The sequence below is a fragment of the Eucyclogobius newberryi genome, unplaced genomic scaffold, assembly GCF_026437365.1.
Source record: "Eucyclogobius newberryi isolate DKJ021-1_F unplaced genomic scaffold, fEucNew1.0.hap1 SCAF_5, whole genome shotgun sequence".
In the NCBI taxonomy this organism is placed as follows: Eukaryota; Metazoa; Chordata; class Actinopteri; order Gobiiformes; family Gobiidae; genus Eucyclogobius; species Eucyclogobius newberryi.
The window spans coordinates 36,311,992-36,336,010 of record NW_027316167.1 but is presented as its reverse complement, the minus strand read 5'-3'; the positions used below and the strand labels follow the sequence as shown (position 1 = coordinate 36,336,010).

Sequence of the window (24,019 nt, the reverse complement as noted above, 5' to 3'; positions counted from 1 at the left end):
GTATAATCACTGTAGCAGGTTTTACGTTCCATGTAAATAAGTAAATGGAGGAAACCTCCGTGTTTATTAAAGTAAGAGTTTTTGTCTCAAAGCTAAAGGCTAATATGCATTAGCTTAAATTTAAAACACACAAGCTCGAAAACAGGTTAGTTCAGTTTGTGCTGTTATTTGAACATTATTGATTACATTTGTTTAAACACAGAGCAACAAAACTTACATAACACAAAGTAACCAAAATAAAGAAATAGAGAAAGAGAAAAAAAGGGTCTGAACATGCTGATGTGATTATCCATCTGGAACTGTCTTCAGTAATATTAATTTATTTTAGCGAGACTCGGCTAATTTCCCAAAAGAATGAATTGAACATGAAGTCGAGCTCTATATTTTTGTATTGTTTGAAGCTAAAAGTATTATTTTTTCCACTGTTTGTAATAACAAATCAAACTATCTGACATTTCTACCCTGGAAACTTTTAGTTATTATTATTATTGTTTTTAAACTATATTATAGTTACTTACAGTTTTTTTTAATAGTTTTTAATTAAAACATTTCAAATACTTAAAACCATCAGCAGTTAGATCAGTTAATGTTAATCCATAAAATAGGTTTTATGGTTGGTTGAATTTTAAAAATTGTTATGACGGAGCGTTCAAAGGATCATCAAACAGATTTTGAACCTGAACCTTTTTGTTCACACTAATTATTAATACCTGGTTTAGTCCTAGTTTAGACCCTATTTAGTCCTGGTTTAGACCTAGTTTAGACCTGGTTTAGTTCTAGTTTGTAAATTTATGGTTGATATTTTCAATTTCATGATTTTGTAAATCGTATTCATACTGTTATTGGCCTTTAAACTTGCTCTTGAGAACCTTTAGTTTGGCATCTCATGTTTTATAACTAAAAAATAAAATGTAGTACAACTCAGTCTAATTGAAGTGAAGTAATTCACAGCAAAACCAGGAAAAGGCAGGACTGCAGCGGGTTAAGGAATTCAGGGTCAAAGATCACACAGAAAGAGGAGAACGAAAAAGACATGCTGACAATCTGACCGAGTCTTTTTGGAGCCCAGGGAAAACTTGAGCATTTTACTCTGAGAAGGTTCACTGAGAAAAGAGATGGAAGAGGAGAAGGATGTTTATGATGAGATTTTAACTTCACAACTCTAACACTTTTCTGCGGCTCGAGGAGACGATGGGGGGTCGAGCGTGTGGCCCAGCGGCACCACATTGGTTCTAAAGTCAGTTTCTTTCACACATTCTAGAAGTTTGGCGTCATCTCACCTGGACTGCATGTCTGCTTGCTTGTGTCCAGCAGAGGGCGCCCCATGCGGAGACGACAGGAGGTGTGACAGGTCCGGGGGGGCGCTGCTGTGCTGGGCGAGTGGCGGGTTCTTCTGCTGCTGCTGCTGTTTGAAGCGCGACAGGCTGAAGAACAGGCCAAGAATCGCCTTCAAGTTTCCATCACCAATCTCTGACAAACACATTAATAGACTGTAAAACATCATCAGAGTAGAATGTTTGATCATTTTGATTATTATCTGGATTACAGACTAGACAATTTAGAATTTCTACAAGAGAATTTTTTTTTTTTCATTTAAAAAAAACTTGCATTTTCGACCTCTAAATTGTATTTGAGCTGTCCATTAAAAGCTAAAAATTGTGTAAAATGGAAACTGTGTGTCATAATGTGCTGTTAAATACAGTAAATCCAGTAAAAACCCAGTGTTAAATAACTAAACACGAAATTAACTAAACACACAATTAATTTGTAAATATTCCCTAGCTAGAAGCCCTCAGTCAAATATTTACACCTTTATTTGGTGAAAGTCTCATTATCCAATAAAAAAAATTGTTTGAAAATTTTTGAATCTGATGATTTCTAAAACAAAGAACTCACTGTTACAACAAAACTCTGCTGCTGCTTCATCGTCTGCATTAAACATAATCTAATCACTTGACCTAATGTGGTGACCTGTGTGTCAGATGCCCTTTAATTATTCTAATTAATTATTCTTAATTATCAGTGCAAGTCTGACCTTCTGAGGACAGGCCCTGGATGTTGACTCCTTTTGCGGCGAGAAACCCGAGGCAGGCATCGATGTTCTCGATCTGAAACACAGAACGACAGATGTTTACATCAGATTCGAATGGCAGCAACAGACTTGAGCGTGAAGGTTTAAACCTGCCACAGACATAAAGGAAGTCACAACAACGACGTGGTTAGGCAGGATACAGTTTAGAATTACAGGTAGGGATGTCAAGATCGGGATGTTTCAGGTCGCAATTTGATCCTAAGAAACAGAAAATAATGATTGTTATAATTTTAGACGCAAAATCAAGTCTTATCGTCCAAAAAATAGACCAAAAAATGGAAAAAAAACATTTTCGAATTGGCTATTTTTGTCACATTTAACTTGATTTTGTCTTTCGGTAAGTAGTTTCATAATGCCGCTCAAAAACTTGAGAAACAGTCACATGTTAAGACCATGAGAATGAAAGAAAATGAAAGATTTCATAGTTGTTCACTATTATCACTATTATTCACTCAATAATCTTGAATAATCGTTATATTGTAAATTGTAACATTTGATATTGTGACATCACTAGCTCACAGGTTCTAAAAGGTTCTCCTTTGATAACACGTTCTGATGTCTGGTGGAACTGCAGAAGGTCAGTTACATTTATTCTGAGCAAAATGTACAACAAAGTAATGTAAAAACATTTCCTTTCAAGAAAATCCACAGATGTTCAGAGCCCAAGAATCAATCGTTTGAATTACAACTCAAAAAGCTGGTGTGTCCTTTGTTCTGGTTCTCAAAAACAATATGAAAGGTCCCCAGTTTTATAAAGGATAGACTGAAAGGTCCCCAGTTATATGAAAGAGACACTGAAAAGTCTCCTGTTCGATGAAGGACACACTGAAAGGTCTCCTGTTCTATGAAGGACACACTGAAAGGTCAACAGTTCTATGTAGGACACACTGAAAGACACTGAAAGGTCCCCAGTTCTATGAAGGACACACTGAATTCTATAGTCAATTTTAACAGTGCAATAAAATCATGTTGTGACCAAAGTTTACAAACCGTCTGTGAACCAAAAGAGTCACACGTGATACGAACGGACGTAAACGTTGTGAGCAAAGGTCCCCCTCGATCAAAGCGCGACGTCATCTGAGCCGTCGTTTTGAACTGTCCGAGTTTATGATTCATAATAAACTTGGAAGTGAAAGTAAGTGCGACAGTCGGAGCTTGTCTGGTTCTGAATTAAACCTTTGTGACTTGCTGCTGTAGTGTCATTTTTAGGAGTATCAAGTTATGTTTTTACACTTGTGTAAGCCCCACATGTCAAAACAAGTCAAAATAATACAAATGTTAAATATGTCAAATAACTAAATGTGGCTTTCAGACATCAGTTTGTTTGCAAAAACAATTGGTGGTCTTTTTGTATTGGTTTCTTTTCTGAAACTGATCTCATACACTCCAAAGAGCAGTAGTCAACTAAAGACATGTCAATCAACTAAATCTGTCAAAAGGTCTCAGGTTTCTCTATTATCCCACCATGTTTATGATGCCAACTGCCCTCACAGACTAAAACCACAGGAAATCAAGCAACATAACAATATATATATATATATATATATATATATATATATATATATATATATATATATATATATATATGTATGTATGTATGTATATATTATATATATTATATAAAGAAAAGTACAAGGAAAAATGGTAGATGAAGCTCATGATTCACGACCAAATCTTCTGCAAACTCACTCCATATGTCTCCTTTCTGCTGCTGTTCCATATGAATCAGACTAATGTATATTTAGATGTTTGTCTGGACTAAACCGACTCGAAAACACACACACAAAGACATTTTATAACAAAGACGGTGGCATTAATAAATCAGAATGTCAGAAAATATCAAATTATTTCTGGTTTTCAGAATCAAAAATACATTTTGTTTGTAAATATTCTTGTTCTAGAAGCTTCAATCACAGAATTACACATTTATTTGGTTGAAAATGTATTTAAAAAGTCTAAATGTTCATTAGAAAGGATCATTTGACTGTCGAATTCTAAAATAATGTAAAATAGTGCGGCTCTAACGCCAAACGTTCAGACAAATAAACCAAACAAAACAGTCAATTTGCACTTCACTCTCAGAACACACAGACACACAGCCGCCCCAGGGCAGAATCACACACAGAGATGCAGGGTCTGAAGAACTCTGTCTTTACAGAATAAATTCAGTTGTACCTTTCCTTTGAAGATCAGAGGTGTTTGACCCGCTGCAGCTTACATAAACACACACGATCAAGCCTCTTACCTCGAACACTCGGCTCCTGTTGTGTCTTGGGGTCAGAACGAATGTGTCACTATTTGGGCCATAAAGCCTGAGCAAACAGACCTTGTCCAATCACAGTGCAGAGTCTGAAGAACCAGGAAGTGAACAAATACACTTCAGGAGTTGCAGCAGACATTCATTTAGCTTCTCTTACAGTCAAACCATTGAGAAGTTTTAATACATCTTTCCTCCGTTTGTTCAATATTGTTATTTAAAATGTCCAAAATACGACACAATGATCCAGTCGTAGATTAGAACAATATATAAATGGTAACTAACTACAGTCACATGGATGTTTTACCTTTATTTAGGTTAAAACTTGTCTTCAAACTAGTCTAGAGCGTGAACACAGCTTATTAGACTCAATTAGAAGTACAAGAACATGTTTAAAAAATCTACTAAAAAAAACACTCCTAATTAAAGGTTGAATGGACGATTTTTTTGGCCCAAATCTGAGTCTCATTTCCTCGTGGCGTGGACTGCCGATTAGTCTTGCCACGTATCAATCATAAAACGCACCTACCGCTCACCTGCAGCCGTGTGCGGCTCGTCCCCACGAGCAGCACGTTTCCGCTTTAATCTGGCCGGCCGAACATTTAAAATTTATATTTAAAATTATTATTATTTTTTTTTAAATCAGGTGGCCGCCCCTCCCCCACGGGGCTCTGCTGCACTGCTGTGTGAGCTGCCGAGGGAGAAGTGCACTTTAAGCACTTTTGAGCAGAAGTTTAGTGGTGTGTCAGTTCAGGTGTACAGATAACTACACAGACGTGGAAATGTTAGTTAGTACATTCAAAAGTTTTTTTAGATCTTGAGAAGTTTATTTTATTATAAAGTCAAATGTTTATCTCTGTGTAGAACTGTAGATCAACTCTGAAGTTGTAATGCACATAAACTGAAGCACAGTATTGGTGAAATTACACTTGTTTTTCTAAGTACATTTCAGTTTATGAGAACAAACATATCGATCCAGTAATTGCTTCAAAACAGCGTAGGCTATAAAAAGCTATTTATTTCTTATATTTTTAATAGTTTTATGTTTTACGTTATGTTCAGCCCTCGACCCAGCCTGAGCGTCGAAATTCGGCCCGCGGCCCAAATGAGTTTGACACCCCTGACGTAAGCTGTCTAATTACTGGACAATATCTGTATGCACGGGACGTGCATGAGTGGCGGAGTACGTTAGTGAGTGTTTGGAAGCTTTGTGAGCACTTTTGCAGCCACACTAGGCACGACACTTTGCGTCGTAGCTGAGCGTATGGTCCTTGCTAGTGAAAGTGCCTCAGACAGGTTGGACAACTCACTGAACTAAAATGTAGTAAAGATAAATATATTTAAAATTTCGCCTAAAAAATATATTTATAAAAATGTATCCCAGAAGAGCACATTATTTACATTTATATGCACTTACTGTTTGTAATTGATGACATCACACAAGGGAATTAGGTTGCAACCACTGTGCCAAAAAAAATATTATTTTTGTTTAATTATTGTTTAGGGGTGAAACAAATATATATATTTTGTGTTTTGGGATGGAATGTGTCCCTAGTGTGACATCGCCTTCTGTTATTTTGTACAGATTTTTTAAGGATTTTTCCATAAATACACACTCAATTGGTGTAAATTCATTGTAAATTCAGTCATTTATATGTACAAAAGGTAAAAATACACCAAATAAAGTCAAAATTAGAAAGTCATAGGCACTTTAAACTATACCGATGAGACACACTTAACATCCATTTCGCTGTAATCATACAAGTATTTGACGCAGTGTTTGGCAGCTCACATCGTCAGTAGTTGTAGAAAAAATGCAGTTGTTACGCCGTCGCAGGGTTAAGTGGCGGTCAGTTAAAGTGTGCGACGTGTCAGCTGCTCTGGGGTTCGAACAAACAGCCTCAAGGTTTTTACACTGAGCCGACAGTTGTAAAAACGTCAGGAGCACTAATGTGATGGCAGCAGGGGGCGCTGTGGAGGCGGGGCTCTTCAATGTGTGCCTTCAAACGGTCTCGGGGACAGGTGTGAAAACAGGATCACACTTGAGACTCCAGCGAAGACACGAAGCGTAGAGTTTTGTGTGTGTTGGAGCTACTTTAAGGCCTGATCTGTATGTCTCTATCTAATCTATGGATGAAGTGGATTCAATGGAAGAATCAAAACATCTTTATGGAAAGACTGGACACAAAACTGACACATGTTGTTTCCACATCAAACAGACAGAGAAAACAGACCAAAAACTAACAAAAAAAGAAAGAAAGTTTTTCCTTCAGGTTCTCAAGAGTGAATAAGTGCTTGAATTAAGTCGTATTTATCTTGATTTGAGAATATTGTGACCGTCCTAAATGAAGACCGTCAATAGACCAACATAAAAATAAGAAAAACACAAGCGTTTTTTACCGGTACTTGAAATTAGAAAAAAACACAGCAAAAACACTCATATACTCAAATCAGGATAATACTGTATATCCTATTAAAATATTGACATTGTTCTTGCGTATTAGGGCTGCCAATAACAATTATTTTCATAGCTGACAGTCAATGCATTGTTTATATTATATAATTATTATACATTATCAGACAAATAAAGGTGTAAATCTGGCGTCTGAAGGCTGCTAGACAGAGAATATTTGTGAACAAAGTGTATTATTGATAATACTCTGCAATAGTGTATTATTTTTTGAAATGTTGATGATGTCTTTGTTATAAAAGATCTTTATAGAGTGTATAGTCCAGTTAATGATTACGATGATCAATTAGTCGCAATATTTGGCTGTTTGTTTGACTTTCGGGGATCAGGAGGGTCCAGCACAAACTGTCAGAATAGTAAGATTAGTGGTTGTGTGCTTGTGTGTTTGTGTGCTTGTGTGTTTGTGTTACTGTAAGTGTCTTTGTTGTGCCTCAGTGGTTCACAGCCACAGCTGCGTAAGAACAAACGGCTCCTCGTTTGTTCTGACGCTCATAAAGCTGCAGTTTGGATTAACATAATTACTTTTTACTGCACCTGCTCCGTCTAAACACCACGCACAACAGTGACACACACAGAACACACAGCACTGCAGCGAGAGGAAAACAATGTGACGACATGTCACGGTAAACTGACCAGAGTTTCGCACTGAGGCAAGACAGGAACTTAATTTGTGTGCAAATGTGACTGTTTGACCTGGTCAATATTTGTAATTGCAGGAAAATATCTATGTAATTACTGGACAATATCTGTGTAATTACTGGAAAATATATGTGTAATTACTGGACAATATCGGTGTAATTACTTCACCTCTGCCTGAGTCCAGGATTCAGAATACAAAGCTGTGTTGAACTAAAAACAGCCAGTCTTTTTCTCTCAAAACAAAATGTTAAATTCCAAAGCAAAGTCAACATTAACCAAGAATTCTCATGTGACGTAAAATTCTGAAGACTTTTTGTCATTTTGACAGGTTGAAGAACAAGTAACAACCTAAACCTACGACTTTAGGCTCAGACTGAACTAAACCTGGACTTTCCCTAAAGCTTCTCTTTTTAGTGCGCTCAGACAAGATGTGCAACATAAATAACATTTAAAGACACATTTGGCACATTTCAGCTGGACTGACATAACATCATCTGAATATCTTTATTGGGAACAGATTTAAAATAAGATTTAAAACAGGAAAGTGCTTCTTGGCATGTGTCAGTGTGTGCTCTGGAGGGGAGGGGCCTGACACCTCGCCCTCCCCTGGGACAGAGTGTGGCAGTGGGCCAGTGGGCCGGTTGGCCGGTGTGCAGCTGAGGCTTATTCCCGGAGCTCTGCCCTAAGACCCACAACATTGTTTCTGCATTAAACAAAAATAGAATCTACCAAGGTTTTGGGAGGGCATCTGAGACACACACACACACACACACACACATACACACACACACACACACACACACACACACAAACACACCTCCTCTGGATCAGGCTTTGCCCTATTTGTCCCCCATTTGACCGTTTGTGTAAAGTTTATAATTGTACTTCCTGGTTAGACATGAGCACAACATATGACGTAATTCCTCAGCTGTTACCTAGCAACCAGACTGTAAACAAGAGCCAAAACCCACATAAATCACACAACAGTTATTATTTAACACACAATTATTTTGTTGAATTTTTTTTTAAACTGTCAGAAAAGTGTGTAATTTAAGTGTCTTTCTGTTTTCAATAGCACGTCGCCCACTGATGACATCAGAGAGGGATTCGGCTCTGCTTCATGGCCCTTTCTCGATACTCAAGAACGCAAGGACGTACTTGTGTTCTCGGCAAGTACGTTCTTGCTTAGAACACGAGAAGTGTGGACTTTGAGAGAACGGGAGCATGCAGCCCGAGTACGGAGATTTGGAACATGCATGCTTGATGCTAATGAGCGGCTAGCCCAGCGGCGGCTGGTCCATTAAGTACGAACATATTTTTTGTGTCTAAAAACAATATAATTTGTTCAGAATTATCTTATATTCTCTCTCTCTCTCTCTCTCTCTCTCTCTCTCTCTCTATATATATATATATATATATATATATATATATATACAAAGGGGGCCCTGGGACAATCCCGCACATAACTGCAGGGTGCAAGAAGCTGGCAGGGACAGCATACATGGAGCGCCATAACCAGGAGGCTGGTATAGTGTACAGAAACATCTGAGCAGAATACGGGCTGGAGACCCCAAGGATGAAGTGGGAAACAACTCTAAAGGTGGTGGAGAATGACCGAGCCAAGATCCTCTGGGACTTCCAGATACAGACAGACAGAATGGTAATGGCGAACCAACCGGACATAGCGGTGGTTAACATGGTGCAGAGGAAAGCCGTGGTGGTGGACATTGCAGTACCATGGGATGGTAACATCCGGAAAAAGGAACATGAGAAACTAGAGAAATACTAAGGCCTCAGAGAGGAGCTGGAAAAGGCCTGCAGCGTGAAGGTGTCGTGATCACTTGGGGCAGTGACCCCCAAACTGGAGGAATGGAGGAATGGAGAAAAGAGACCGTCCGCGAAGGGCGAGAAAGAGTTTATTTTATATATATATAACCAGGATAGATAAATAAACAAGGACTTGATTCAATAAGCGTAAAATGACCTGCAGCTGCCATTTCAAAGCTTCAGTTATAACAGGACTTGTGCTTTGAGGAGGTGAACTTTCCCTTTCCCCAGCTTTTACCAGCGTCCCCGAACTCACCACGAGGCTTTCAAGTGTCGCCACAGAAGTCGAGCCTGAGGTCTCACCCAAAAACCCACAGGAACAAAAATACTACAAGTAAAAAGACTGCAAACACTACTGCCAACAGCAACTATCACATGTGCTCTTATATATATTATATATATATATGCTTAAACAAGGATTAAACCAGGGCTAAACCAGGTCGAAAATCTAAACCAGGTCTAAACCAGGTCTAAGCCAGGGCTAAACAAGGACTAAAGCAGGTCTAAACCAGGGCTAAACAAGGACTAAAAAAGAACTAAACCAGAGATAAACCAGTTCTAAGCCAGGTATAAACCAGGGCTTAACTGGGACTAAACCAGATCCAAACCAGGACTAAACCAGGACTAAACCAGGGCTAAACGATGTCTAAACCAGATCTAAACCAGGTCTAAACCAGGGCTAAACAAAGACTAAAGCAGGTCTAAACCAGGTCTAAACCAGGTCTAAAGCAGGTCTAAAATCTAAACCAGGTCTAAACCAGGTCTAAACCAGGGCTAAACAAGGACTAAAAAAGAACTAAACCAGAGATAAACCAGTTCTAAGCCAGGTATAAACCAGGGCTTAACTAGGACTAAACCAGATCCAAACCAGGACTAAACCAGGGCTAAACGATGTCTAAACCAGATCTAAACCAGGTCTAAACCAGGGCTAAACAAAGATTAAAGCAGGTCTAAACCAGGTCTAAACCAGGTCTAAAGCAGGTCTAAGCCAGGGCTTAACTAGGACTAAACCAGATCTAAACCAGGGCTAAACAAAGACTAAAGCAGGTCTAAACCAGGGATAAACCAGGTCTAAACCAGGTCTAAAGCAGGTCTAAGCCAGGGCTTAACTAGGACTAAACCAGATCTAAACCAGGGCTAAATGATGTCTAAACCAGATCTAAACCAGAGCTAAACCAGGACTAAACCAGGACTAAACAAGGTATAAACCAAGGCTTACCCAGGACTAAACCAGGACTAAACCAGGACTAAACCAGGACTAAACCAGGACAAAACCAGGACTAGAGCATTCATTTAACTCAGAAGAAGCTGGTTTCTGGTCTGTGGTTGTGGTTTTAGGACTCGCCGTTTGCAGAGTTTCGTCACATGAAGAAAAAAGACAGAGAAACCAGGTTCTTCTGAGACCACAAAGACCTGGTCTTTGTGCATGAATTAATACTTTTTAAACCGCTCTTTCACTTTTGTGACATAACTATGCAGGCAAAACGGAGTGATTTCTGAGGCTTAGACAACAAAGCGATGGTAATTCTACCCATGTCATTATGAGATTATTTTCACGCTTCAGCCACTTCAGTCCAGTATAAAACATAAACTTTTATCTGTAGAAGTGTAATTTACAAGTAAAAAACCTTCAGAGGAGTGCCATGTCCCACAGAGATGGGATTTCACCTCATTCACAGTGTCCCAATCACAAATGTTCAGAGCATAATTACACACACCTCGGACTGAGCTCAAAAGTGTGTGTAAATGTGTGCGTAAATGTTTTGGTGATTTTTATAACGTCACTTCCTAGTTTGACATGTCCAGCAAATATGACATAAAGGTAAATCCACAACTGTTACTTAGCAACCAGATTGTAAACAAGAGCCAAAGTCAATTTAAATCATATAATAGTTATGACAATCGTTCGAACTCTCTGTGTGATTCCTTTTTTCTATATTTTTGATGGAATTGCGCTTTTTGATGACATCACTGATCAATCGTCCCACTGTATTTACTTACTTTCTACTGTATTCACGGTTTAGATGAGGAAAGTGTCTTTACTCCAGGTTTTCAGGTAGAATCATCTCATTTATAATTCTGAACTCAATGTAGTTCATTGTATTTTTGACTACAACATTTTTATAATTGAATACAGAATACAATTATGAATTTTGAATACAAAAATCACATTTATAATCAGGATTATAAATGTGATTAATTCAATTAAATTCAATTTTCAATTCAATTAATTTTTGTAACGCCCAAAATCACAACAACTGTTGCCTCTGAGGGCATTAATTGTAAAGGTGTTTTTCATTTCACCTTTAACTATTATTAGTCTTTCCTTTAACACTCTCGATAACTGGTATCATTCTCTTAAAAACTACCCAATCGTCACTGACACATTTCTGAGCAGAGAAATGTTTACCAGGGGAGATTATTGCCCTTTGAATGTGAAAATATAAACTGAAAAGAGTCAGGAAAAGTGAATTAACAATTAAATGCGCCACGCTTGTAACGTGAACGTGAAAAACAACTTAAATCAAGATTAACATTAAGTCATGTACACTGCAAATAGACATCTTAAAAGTTCTGACCAGTTTGAATTAGATTTGACTTAAAATACACGAAATGCATCGTCTAGTTGTGTAAAAGCCGTGGTTTTTGTGAGGAAATCAGACAGAAACGTTTCATATTCACATGAACGTTCCGCTTTAAAGCCGTCTGAAGTCACATTTAAGACACTCACCATCTGAGAGCGGCTGCGCGGGCGGCCGTGGATCTCCCCGATCTTCTCATTGGCTAAAAACACAAAACAGACAGAAGAGGATTAATTGAAGCACTGGGCGTGTTTTCAGTCAATTAATCGAAGCACAGGGTGTGTCTTTGTCGATAAATCGAAGCACAGGGCAAGCCTTTAGTCGATTAACCGATACACAGGGTCGTGTCTGTCTAATGCACATGTTTAATCTTGTGTGTTGTGTTCAAAACTAAAGTGAGTGTTTAAAGTGACGTGTGATTTAAACTGTGTCACGGTGAGTGTGACCTTTGACCTCTGCAGTGTGTGTTTGTGTGCGCCGTCCCTTTACGAGCTCTAAGCAGCTGACATCTTTAAAATAACCTTTAGTACGTCAGGGTTTCACCTGTTCTTCAGAGGAGAGACCAAAGCAGAGTGTGTATTTGAACCACAACCACACCCAGAGCAGAGTGTGTGTTTGAACCGCAACCAGAACAGAGTGTGTGTTTAGTTTAATAAAAGTAAAAGGGTTGCAGATTAATGTTCAGGACTAATAAACTAAAGTTATCTGTCCTTTTCCTCTGTATCTACCTACGCTGCAACAATTAAATTTCCCCATGTGTGGACAATAGGAATATCTTATCTTATCTTAATAAAGCATCAGGAAAAAAACATTTAGCAGATTTTTGTTTGTCTGTTTGTATTTTTATAAATGTTTTTCTTTTTTTTGCCATTAACTCAAATGATGAATGTGCTAAAATTCCTTTTCAGGCTCTCAAACAGTAAAGACTTAGTAGAAAGTACAGATCCTGTTCTCAGATTTACTGCAGTAAAAGTAAAAAGTATCAGCATTAAGAGGGATTTAAGTAAAGTACAGATACTTAAAAAACAGTGCAGCAATTTTACTTTTGTACTTTTACGTTTGGGGGCTCAGAAATGCAGATTACGATTAATCGGCCTAATTATATGTCACTGAATAGGTCCTGCGCATTACTAGTGTCCACAGAACTGGTCATCGCTCAAAAAAGACACATTATCAAGTCCTAATTTAATATTCATGTTCATGTTGTTCATTTTAAATGTCTTTAATAATGTAAACTTTATGCAGGGACTGTTTTCAGGTCATCACTGTAAAAGAGAAGATGTTCTAAATTTAACTGAAATGATGAATAAATAAATATATTTGATGTAATCGTGATGTAAACACTTTAATAACTTCTAAACACTGTCATCAAACATAAAAGATGTCAGAAGGTGATCAGTGTCCCTCTGATCTTTGACCCAGGAGGACTCTGTTAGCTTCCGCTAGAGATGCTAACAATGCTACCATGCTAACAACATATTTAGCACGACGCTCAAACGTCACTGTGTGGATTGTAAAATAAACTGTTTTGGGATTTAAAAAGAGGCATTTGTGTCAAGCTCAAGTCTAAAACATCGGCACAAACTGACATTATGAGGTTAACATGTGTCCAAAGTTTAACCCTGTTCTAGGGTCATCCTTTCATCAAACTCTGCTGCAGTTTATTTCCATTCACTCCAGCTCTGAGCCCCACAAATGTCACAGTAGGATTTGAACGTTAGCCTTGTGTTACAGTTATATTTTTAGAAAGCGCAGAGTTTCTTCTTGTACCGACGACTTGAATGATCTGAGCGAGCAGAACGCCGTCGCTCACGTCCGTCTGCAGGTCTCGGATCAGACGCCGGTGTCCAGACTTAGACAGGTAATGGTTAGCCCAGTCCGTGTAGATCTGCGGAGACAGGGAAACAAACGACATTTAAACACCACACGTGGCTTTAACACACATATCGAGTCGGAACAAACGTGAAAACACTGTTTGACAAGAGCAAAAGTGATACCAGAAAACATAAAATCTTAACAGTCTTACCGGTTTGTCGAAGCTAAAATGAAATCAAAGGCATTAACGACGCACAGACTGAATATTTGTGGGCATTTTGTTAACGAATACAACTAATTAAAACGGAACAGAAGGAATTAGCCAGGGCAAAATCCAAGGAACGAGTTTGTAGTAAAAGACAAAAACGATTCAATATTTTAGAATATGTTCAGAAGAAACGTCATGGTTCAGTATTGACCTCACGAACCAAACACAGTGAAATCCTTCATTCTGTTTTATCCACGTCAAAAAAACAAGCAAACAAACAAATCATGAATATTCTTCTTCTTCTTGACTCCATCGTCTGCACAGAATATTAAAAACAGTAAAGCTGAGGGGATTAAATAATGTGGGGTTTATTTTTGTTTTGTTTTTTACCTGAAAAATTAAAATTATCAGTAACCAATTAATCTTTTTTGGTAAATGTGAAAGGCGTTTTGTCAATTAAAACTGGAAACACAGGCAAAAATGTGGTTATATATATTTTAGAAATTGCTGATGCTAAAACTAAATCATACATTCTGTGGAAATGAATATTAATGTGAAAAGATGGAAAACACGCTTGGATTAGAAACAAATCTGCACAATCTGGACTCAAACTCTAGTCATGTTTTAGTCCTGGTCTGGACATAGTTCAGTCAAGGCTGAGAGGTAGTTTTAGTGTCTTTTGTCCTGGTCTAGTTCAGTGAAGTTCTAGTCCTGTCACAGTCCCTGGTTTATAGCCTGTTTAACATCATACTTTAGCCACTATTATAGTCCAGTTTTAGTCCTGATGTATTCAATTAAATTTATTTTTGTAACGCCCAAAATCACAACAGCAGTTGCCTCGACAGTGAAAAACAGATTTAAAAATTAAATTTTCATAGGGACTACTTGGCAATGTCCCAGCATCCCGTGTCCTTAGACAAATGTCCTTAGACCTAGTTAATTCTAGTTTAGCAATGGTTTTAGTCCAAGTTTTGTTCTTGGTCTTGGTCACACTTTAGTCTCTAGTGCAGGTCCTGGTCTTGGTCCTGGACTTGGTCCTGGTCTTGGTCCTGGTCTTGGTCCTGGACTTGGTCCTGGTCTTGGTCCTGGTCACACTTAAGTCTCTATTCCTGGACCTGGTCCCCGTCTCAGTCCTGTTCCCAGTCCCAGTCCCGTTGCCGGTCTTGGTCCTGCTTCATTCAAACTCTGGACACTTGCCTCTGACGCCGGTCCAAAAGTGCTCCATAAAAACCCAAAGTGCAGTTTACAAATCCATCAACACTTCAGGTCACAAAAGACCAGCGCTTTTATGAGGACCGACCGAACACCTCGCCGCTGGAGGACAAAAGCCCGGCGTCCACATTTACGAGCCCCGAACGTCCCGCGAGGAGTTTGAGGCGCAGCTCGGCTTTGTTTGGGAAGATCGGCCCCGTATTCAAATAAGGACTATTGTGTTTGGAGAAGTGACGGGGGCAAAGCACAGAAGCAGAGGGGCAGCAGGGGGTGAGTGGGGGACGGGTGGGTGGAGAGAGGGACGGGGTGAGAGGAATCGGGGGCAATTATAATTGGCTAAAAGTTATGTCAGAGAGAAAAGAGAGAGTCGCAGTTGGTTGTCAGACCTTTACTCAGGAGGAAACTGTTCATGATCAGAACATCTCACAAAAGTCAGTCAAACATGACATGAAAGCTTGAAGTCCCAGCTTGAAATAGGCAACACTGTCATAAGTTGTTGTGATGTATAAGTATTAACCGTTAAAGTCAATAACATCGTCTGACAAAGAGCTCACAAATAGAGTGGGTAATTTTCCCCTCTTCTAACAGCTTTTACTGTCAGAACATGCTTCAGGAAAAAAAATTGTAAAAATCTTTTGAGATTGCAGCATTTGTCAATCATCACATCATGTGTTCCAACTAAGAATTTGAGCAAAGGATTGATTGTTTTTATTCCATATAATTTTGTCAAATAATGAATTCCCCAAGAACAGAAATTTTCCCCATGTGTGGACAATAAAGGATTATCTTATCTTAACTATAGGTTATAACTACATTTCCCACGAGACAACAAACACCAGCCAGACAGACAGCAACGTTTTAACTATTAAAACAAGGCATTAGTTTGAAGGCTAATCTATTCTATTTCATAACAAAAATTAAAAAAAAATGTTTTGTAAATATATAAGAGGCAAATAAACGGGATGTTACATTTACCGTATTTTCCGGACTATAATTCACAGTCACACCATTTTTCATAGTTTTGGCCGAGGTGCAACTTATACCTATATTTATACTTGTATACTTATACTCCGGAGCGACTTAAATATGATATTATTTGTTATTTTCACACTTGCAACCACATTTCATACTCCAGTGCAACTTTAAAATGTTTTTTTCTTCTCTATTATGCATTTTTTTGGCTGGTGTGGAAAATACGGTAGTCTTTGCCGAGGAGCTGATTGATAATGAACCCACAACCTGCATTTGGGATTTATATTTGAATAGTTGTATTCTGTTCAAAGTATAGATCCTGAACACCTCCAGGAGCATTAACATTTTGAGACTCAAATGTTCTGAAATCAGGGTGTCCCCCGCCTAAGGCCCAAAGTCACGGGGATAGGCTCCAGTCACCCGCGACCCCAAACGGGAACAAGCTGTAGAGAATGAATGAATGAATGTTCTGAAATGTGACTCATGTTTTTGTTCATCAGTTCATGTATAGAGGTCTAAACTACAGAGTTAGACTAAGTTAATTATATCTCTGTTTGCAAAAGACTTAATTCATTTCTAATTGTGTCCATTGAAATTACAATCTTGAATTAATTGTGATATATCTTTTAGCCCAAATTATGTTCAGGTATAATACTGTTTAACAGTCTATTTGAATTATGTTCATATCCAAAAATATCAGATTAGTGCTAAGACTTTTTATACAAATACTATTCAATTTTACGTTCTTTTGCAATCACAATTCTGTCTAAGAAGCCTCTGGTCAAGGCCCTGCACCACTCTTTGGGAAACACTGGGTTACAGTATGTGTTGTTATTATTAGCATTAGCATTAGCACCTGTCATATGCCTCATTTAGAATCACTGACCCCAGAGACACGACTATTTCTGTAACACGTTCCACTGTACAACTAGGACAAAACCAGGTCTAAACCAGGACTAAACCAGGTCTAAAGAAGGACTAAACCAGGTCTAAACCAGGACTAAACCAGGTCTAAACCAGGTCTAATACAGGCAGAAAACCAGCTCTAAACCAGGACTAAATATGGTCTAAACCAGGACTAAACCAGGACTAAACCAAGTCTAAACAAGGACTAAACACTGACTAAATCAGGGCTAAACGTGGACTAAACCAGGACTAAACCAGGACTAAACCAGGTCTAAACCATGTCTAATACAGGCAGAAAACCAGCTCTAAACCAGGACTAAATGAAATTAAAGCCGCGGCAGCGGCGATGATGGCTCTCGCCTCCCGCGCGACCGCCTTCCCACCTGCCGGAACTACAAAAATGGAGTGAGACTACAAAATGACCCGGGCTACAGAGTGGAAACGCGTCAACGATCCTACAATCTCCCTCTCTCTCTCTCTCTCCCTCTCCCTCCCTTTCTCTCCCTCCCTTTCTCTCTCCCCCTCTCCCTCTCTCCCTCTACCTCTCGAGTTGTGGCAGAAAGAATAAAGTTTAAAGAATAAAGTCAAAAGAATTAAGTCTAAAGAATAAAGCCTAAAGAATAAAGTCTAAAGAATAATAATTCTAATGAGGCACGAGAGGAAATGTCCCATCAACATAAAAGCGGAAGAGGAAGTGAAGGCATTCATTGCGCCTCTGCAGGCCAATTGTGAAAATACACAATATCTGCAATGCACTTTTTTCATGGCGTCTCGAGGAAAATATAAACCATGAGTTTCAAACAAATCAGACAATGTTGAGTTTTTCACACAATGGGTAGGGGGCGCTATAGAGTAAATTTGTTACATGGGTATTTATTTCCAATCAGTCCATAAAAACGCATTAGTGAGTGAAATATGAGCTCCGCAGATCAATTCCAATAGGCGTGACTTGTCCTTGAAAAAACAGGAAATTAAGCCTTTTTTGAGGGCGTGTTACGCGGAGACCGTAAAGAATATCAACATTCTTTTGGATATTTATTAAATTCCAATGTCTTTAGATGCAAAAGGTGTTGTTTTGAGCTTGATCGGACAAAAAACCTAGGACAAGTACGGTTTAAAAAAAAAAAGTCAAGCGTGGCAGTGCCACTTTGATTCGACATGGCTGACTTCTTGTTTATCATAGAGCGATGCTGCCAGGTGCGTTTTACTCCTCAAAGGTAGCTCTATCACTGTCCCAAGTTTCATGTGCCTAGGCCAAAGATTAAGCGTTTCATGTTTTTTATTTTTTGAACTAGTTGCGACGGGCGTTCTCGCAACCTCCATTTTATTGGAGTTCGGGCCGAGCCGATCGCGTCTATGTCCCCATGTGTGACATTCATCAATGTTCAGGGGGTAAAAATTCCCGAGTTGTGGCAAAATTTTACCATGCAAAACAATAATAATAAGAAACCATGGCAAGAACAATGTCTCGTCGCATTCCATTCCATGGAAGGCTCGAGCCAATTATGGTCTAAATCAGAACTAAACCAGGACTAAACCAAGTCTAAACCAAGACTAAACACGGACTAAACCAGGGCTAAACGTGGACTAAACCAGGACTAAACCAGGAATAAACCAGGACTAAATTAGGACTAAATTAGGACTAAATCGGGAAACATACAGATCCATTAAAAGCTAATTCCTTGACTTCCTTGAGACCTGCGCAAATTTGAGGTTTGTTCACTTTGATTGACAGCTCAGAGTTTAGCCCTGTCATTACCTGAACTGTCCCACAACGACAAGTGAAGTTCACAAAAAGAACAAGCATGTTAGAGGTGTCTGTCCTAATAACATATACATCACTCTTTTTCCAAGTTAATCAATACATTTTTCAATTTAACTCAATAAATCACCACAGACTCAAATCACCTTCATCAACTTCAACAACTGTAGCCTGTCGGAGCAATCTAGCTTTTGTTTATTTCCCCATGGCAATTCCCCCTGCTGCCGGTAGATGGAGCGCTAACAAAAATCCTGACGAGGGAAAGCCTGACTGAGAGAAAGTCGTGTGGATTTCAGTACAAATATCCTTTTAAGTTTAAGTCAAAAGTATTTTTGTGACAGCGATAGAATTATGTAGCTTGTTCAGAGAAAAGAAACTTGTTCACGCAAAATATTTTGATAATTAAAATGGGTTTATTTCATTTTGAGGGTTTGCAGGTCTTTGGCCGTTGGCCACTGTCCAGGATGTACCCCGCCTAAGGCCTGAAGTCACTGGGATAGGCTCCAGTCACCCGCGACCCCGAAAGGGAACAAGCGGTAGAAAATGGATGGATGGATGGATGGATGGTTTGCAGGTCTTGGCTTAAGAAAGTAAAACTTTGGTAAAATGTATTGGGTTTGTTAAAAATATAAAGAGATATCTTATATATTATATTATATTATATATTATACATATATCATGAGCAATATATCGATTATCGTGATATTATTGCATCCTGAGCCGTGTATTGCGATGAATCGCGAGGGACCCTGTAATTTCCAGCCCAAGTGTTAAAGGTAGGCATCTATACTGCTTTACCTTTGGCCCATTCCTGGACAAATTAGAGACTATTTGTTGTGACAGATCAGTAAATACAGAATAAAAATAAATGTCCTCTTATTGCAATCAAACACTGACTGTAGTAGTGCAAGAATCCACAATTTTATGCCTTTCTGAGTCCATCTTCTTTTACTGTGCTCCTAAACATGACTAAAACCCAGTTTATTTGTCTATCTCTTACCGATTTGTAGTTCTGACAGGAGAAGTGGCTGAAGCTGCGCAAAGGGACCTGCACACCGAGGTCAGCCTCCATACGGGCCTCCGAGCTGGGCACAAACATTCACCACACTTTCCGCAAAGTCAGAGGAGAACCAGAGGAGAACCAGAGGAGAACCAGAGGAGAACCAGAGGAGAACCAGAGGAGAATCAGAGGAGAACCAGCGGAGATACAGGGACCTAATGAAGCAGTGACCCAGAACAAAAAGTCTGGGCATCGACATCCACTGGTTGTTAATTCATCGCAAACTCCAGATGGATTTCACATTGACGGTCCAGTCAAAGTCAGAGAAAAGAAGGTCTAGAGACGTCCAGGGACTTTATCGCAAAAGCAATCCAGAATATGAGCCAAAGAATCGACTTTTTATCAGGCACTTAATCCAAATTAGAGGACTTTTCCGAAAAGCACTATGGACTTTTCCATAAAGAACCAGGGACCAAATCACAAAGGTAAACCCAGAACCCAGGGCATAAATATCCACCAAGCTCCCCTTTTATGAGAAAAGAACCAGAGTACATCCAGGCAGCTGAAGGCAGCCCACCATTCATGTCTCTGAGCTGGGCATAAACATTGACAAAGCTCCCTTCAAAAAGAGTAATTCCAGGGACAAAATCTTGGTAACCCAAGATTGAAGCCTCCAAGCTGGGCATAAATGTTCATCAGATCAAGCTAGGGATCCAGAAAAATCCATCCAAAACTAATATGTCACAGAAGAACCACAAAAGAACCATGGACCTACGGTAATCATAAATTACCACCAAGCTCTTCTTTTACCAGAAAAGAACCAGAGTAAATCCAGGGGCTTGAAGGTGAAAATAACCCAGCAGATGAGCCTCTTAGCTGGACATACACATTCACCACACTCCCTTAAAGCTCCAGAGTGATCCAGGGAGCTTACAATGGCTGTGACCCAGGAGATGTGACGCTGAGCTGGGCACAAACCTCCAGCACGCTGCTCTTAAGGAGTAAATATAGATGTGTGTCTCCAGTGACGGGCTTTTTATAAATGGACTTTTTAAACTTCCTTCGACCACTTCACCAGATGTCCCACCGTCCTCGAGTGTCTGTAGTGAACATGCAGATGTTGTGGTTGGACAAACACGACACAGGGAGAGCGGAGCCGTCACTGAGAGAAACGATCTCGACGGAGTAAACTAAATGGCGTACTGGAACGTAATAGTGACAGTGATCATTTTCTGAAGTGAATGGCCAATGAATAATGTCGCAATTCTGGTTAGGAGATCTGCAAAATTATAGTTTTGACTATATTGTCCATATTTAATCGTATTAAAATGATCTCAAAAAACAGACTTAACAAGACTGTCGAGATAGAGCGATACTGGGCAGGATTTTCAGAATCAGAAAAAGGTTGATCAAAAAACTGTTTATTTAGTGCATCGACTATTCACCCCGTTCCGGAAGTTGCCACGGGTGTCGTCATGAATTGTATTAGCTGTGTATTAGCTAACATAGAGCTGCGGATCTAAAGGAAAATGAGTTCTACACAGACTAAAAAGCGGTTTTCAGGTCTAGGGAATTGGTGCACTGTTGACTTGTTGGTCATTTGATCATTGAACATTTTACACAAATCAATCAACTTTAGAGCATGTTTTAGCAAAAAGCGTGTTCTCCAGCAATACAGTGAAATTAAATCGTGATCTTATTCCTGTGACAATCGTGACATATCGTGACGTTTGTTATAAATGTGCAAAATGTGTCCTTAAATGTCTTGGTTGAAGTTCAAGTGTCGCAACAAACGTAAATGGAACATAAAACAAACCCAAAACAAGCAGAAATATCGCCATTTACTCTTCTGCCAAATGTCTCTTTTACGGATCCTATTAAAGGTTTCAGTTACAGACGACACACCACATGTTCTCAGTTGCAATTAGATTCAGTTTTCAATATATCGCAATTTGACGCAAATGTGAAGAAATTTAAACTGTGCTTTGGCTCCCAAAAAAATGTGAAATTATTATTTTTTTGCTCAGCTCTACGTGAAAGGATTTGGCGCTCACCAAAAAGCAAAAAGAGGTACAAAAGGGCAGGGCAGAACAAGGGTACATCCCTATTAGTTCGGAATTTGACCGATAGTCTTAGTCGTGTTAAGTGACCATCTAGGGATGAGCCCCAGGTGCAGAGCAGCAGTTCAAGACGCCCCTCTGTCGCTGAACTCTCGCCCGTTCTGTTACATGTGAAGTGTTCAGATTCAAGACAGATAGAGACTGTGTGTGTCCCTCGTGTTTCTCGTACAAATAATGCCAAAAAGTCACATCTCAGAAAAAATATTTCAGGCGTCAGACCAAATAACTTAAGGAAAATAACAATCACAAATGACACAAATATACAAATGAATAAACACGTAAAATGTGGACTGCTAAACATTAGAGCAATTTCCTCCAAATCGCTCTTAGTTAATGAATTAATTAGTGACTATAACATAGATCTTCTAGCTCTAACTGAAACGTGGCTTCAATAAGACGACTACGTCAGACTAAATGAGTCCACCCCACCCACCCATGTAAACTTCCAGACCGCCAGGAGCACAGGCCGAGGTGGTGGTGTGGCAGTGATCTCACACTCAAGCCTACTCATGAGCCCTAAAACTAACAATGCATTTCACTCATTTGAAAGCCTTATGCTGTCGATCACATGTCCAAATATGAAAAACCAAAAAGGAGTTTTGTTCATAGTTATCTACCGACCCCCTGGTCCCTACTCAGAGTTTTTAACAGAGTTTTCTGACTTTATATCAAACTTAGTGTTAGCCTGGGATAAAATAGTTATAGCTGGAGACTTTAATATCCACGTGAACATGAGTGATGACGCTCTCAGTAATGCCTTCAGCGCCTTGTTAGACAGCATTGGTTTCACTCAGAATGTAAATAAACCGACTCACACTCACAAGAACACTCTGGATCTTGTCCTAACGTATGGAACAGAGATTAGTGACCTCATTGTCCTCCCTCAAAACCCTATATTGTCAGATCATTTCCTAATTACCTTTCAGTTTATTCTTAAAGATCATCCAGTCCCACAAAATAAAGTTATAATGAAAAGGACAATATCTGAAAAATCTATCTCAAAATTCAAAGAAATAATAGAGCCAATATTCAGTGACATGTCATGTGATCCTGCTGAGAACAGCTTTAGTCCCAGTTTAAGTGATCAATGTGTCGACTTGACCATGAATTCTCTGAAGTCTGCTCTTGACGTTGTCGCGCTGTTAAAACAGAAGGTCATTAGGCCAAAGCGCGCCTCCCCATGGTACAACCAAGAACTGCGTTCACATAAACAAAGAGTTAGAAAGTTAGAGGGATTATTTCGTCGCTCTCACACCGAAGAATCCCTAAAAGCATGGAAAAGTTGCCTGCTGTCCTATAAGCAGGCTCTGCGTAAGGCCCAAACCAGATATTATTCAAATCTAATAGAAGTCAACAAAAGTAACACTAAATTCCTTTTCAGCACTGTAGCTAGGCTAACAAACTGTCACAGTGCAGTAGAGCCCTAAATCCCAGCTTCTCTCAGCTCTGATGATTTCCTCCTATTTTTTAACAATAAAATAAAAACAATCAGAGATAAATTAGATGAAATTACCCCCGCTATTAGCCCTGAACTAGCCCAAGCTGTAAATCTAACGTCCCATATAAATCCAACTGTAAACTTAGAAAGGTTCACAGCTGTTGATCAAGCAGAGATAACTTCAGCCATTATGTCCTCTAAAAGCTCAACTTGTGTCCTAGACCCCATTCCAAGCAGACTCCTCAAAGACATTCTCCCCCTAATTATAGACCCTATTCTTAATATAATAAATACTTCACTCCAAAGTGGCTATGTTCCACAGTCCTTCAAACATGCAGTCATTAAACCTCTTCTGAAAAAGCCTAATCTAGATCCCGACCTATTGGTAAACTACAGACCTATTTCAAATCTTCCCTTCGTCTCTAAAATCCTTGAAAAAGTTGTAGTAAAACAGCTTTGTCGCCACCTGCAGGACAATCACTTATTTGAAGTTTTCCAGTCAGGGTTCAGAGCCCACCACAGCACTGAAACTGCACTAGTTAAAGTCACAAATGATTTGTTATTAGCCGCTGACGATGGACTGGTCTCAATCCTGGTTCTGTTGGACCTGAGCGCAGCGTTTGACACCAATGACCACAACATTCTACTGCAGAGGTTAGAATGTGATGTAGGTGTTGGAGGAACAGCCCTCAGCTGGTTTAAATCCTATCTATCTGATA

At 39.2% G+C, this 24,019-nt stretch overlaps 1 protein-coding gene across 1 annotated transcript in view; it reads right to left on the bottom strand.

Annotated features, from left to right (window-relative positions):
• The window catches only part of nav2a (neuron navigator 2a), a 161,084-nt gene that overhangs the window by 96,386 nt on the left and 40,679 nt on the right, over positions 1–24,019 (bottom strand). Inside the window, exons 2-5 of the mRNA XM_072464771.1 lie at positions 13,638–13,755; positions 12,017–12,069; positions 2,036–2,108; positions 1,281–1,470 (exon numbers count right to left, since the gene is read on the bottom strand). Coding sequence (XP_072320872.1) covers positions 1,281–1,470; positions 2,036–2,108; positions 12,017–12,069; positions 13,638–13,755 — 434 coding nt within the window. The remainder of the gene's footprint in view (positions 1–1,280; positions 1,471–2,035; positions 2,109–12,016; positions 12,070–13,637; positions 13,756–24,019) is intronic.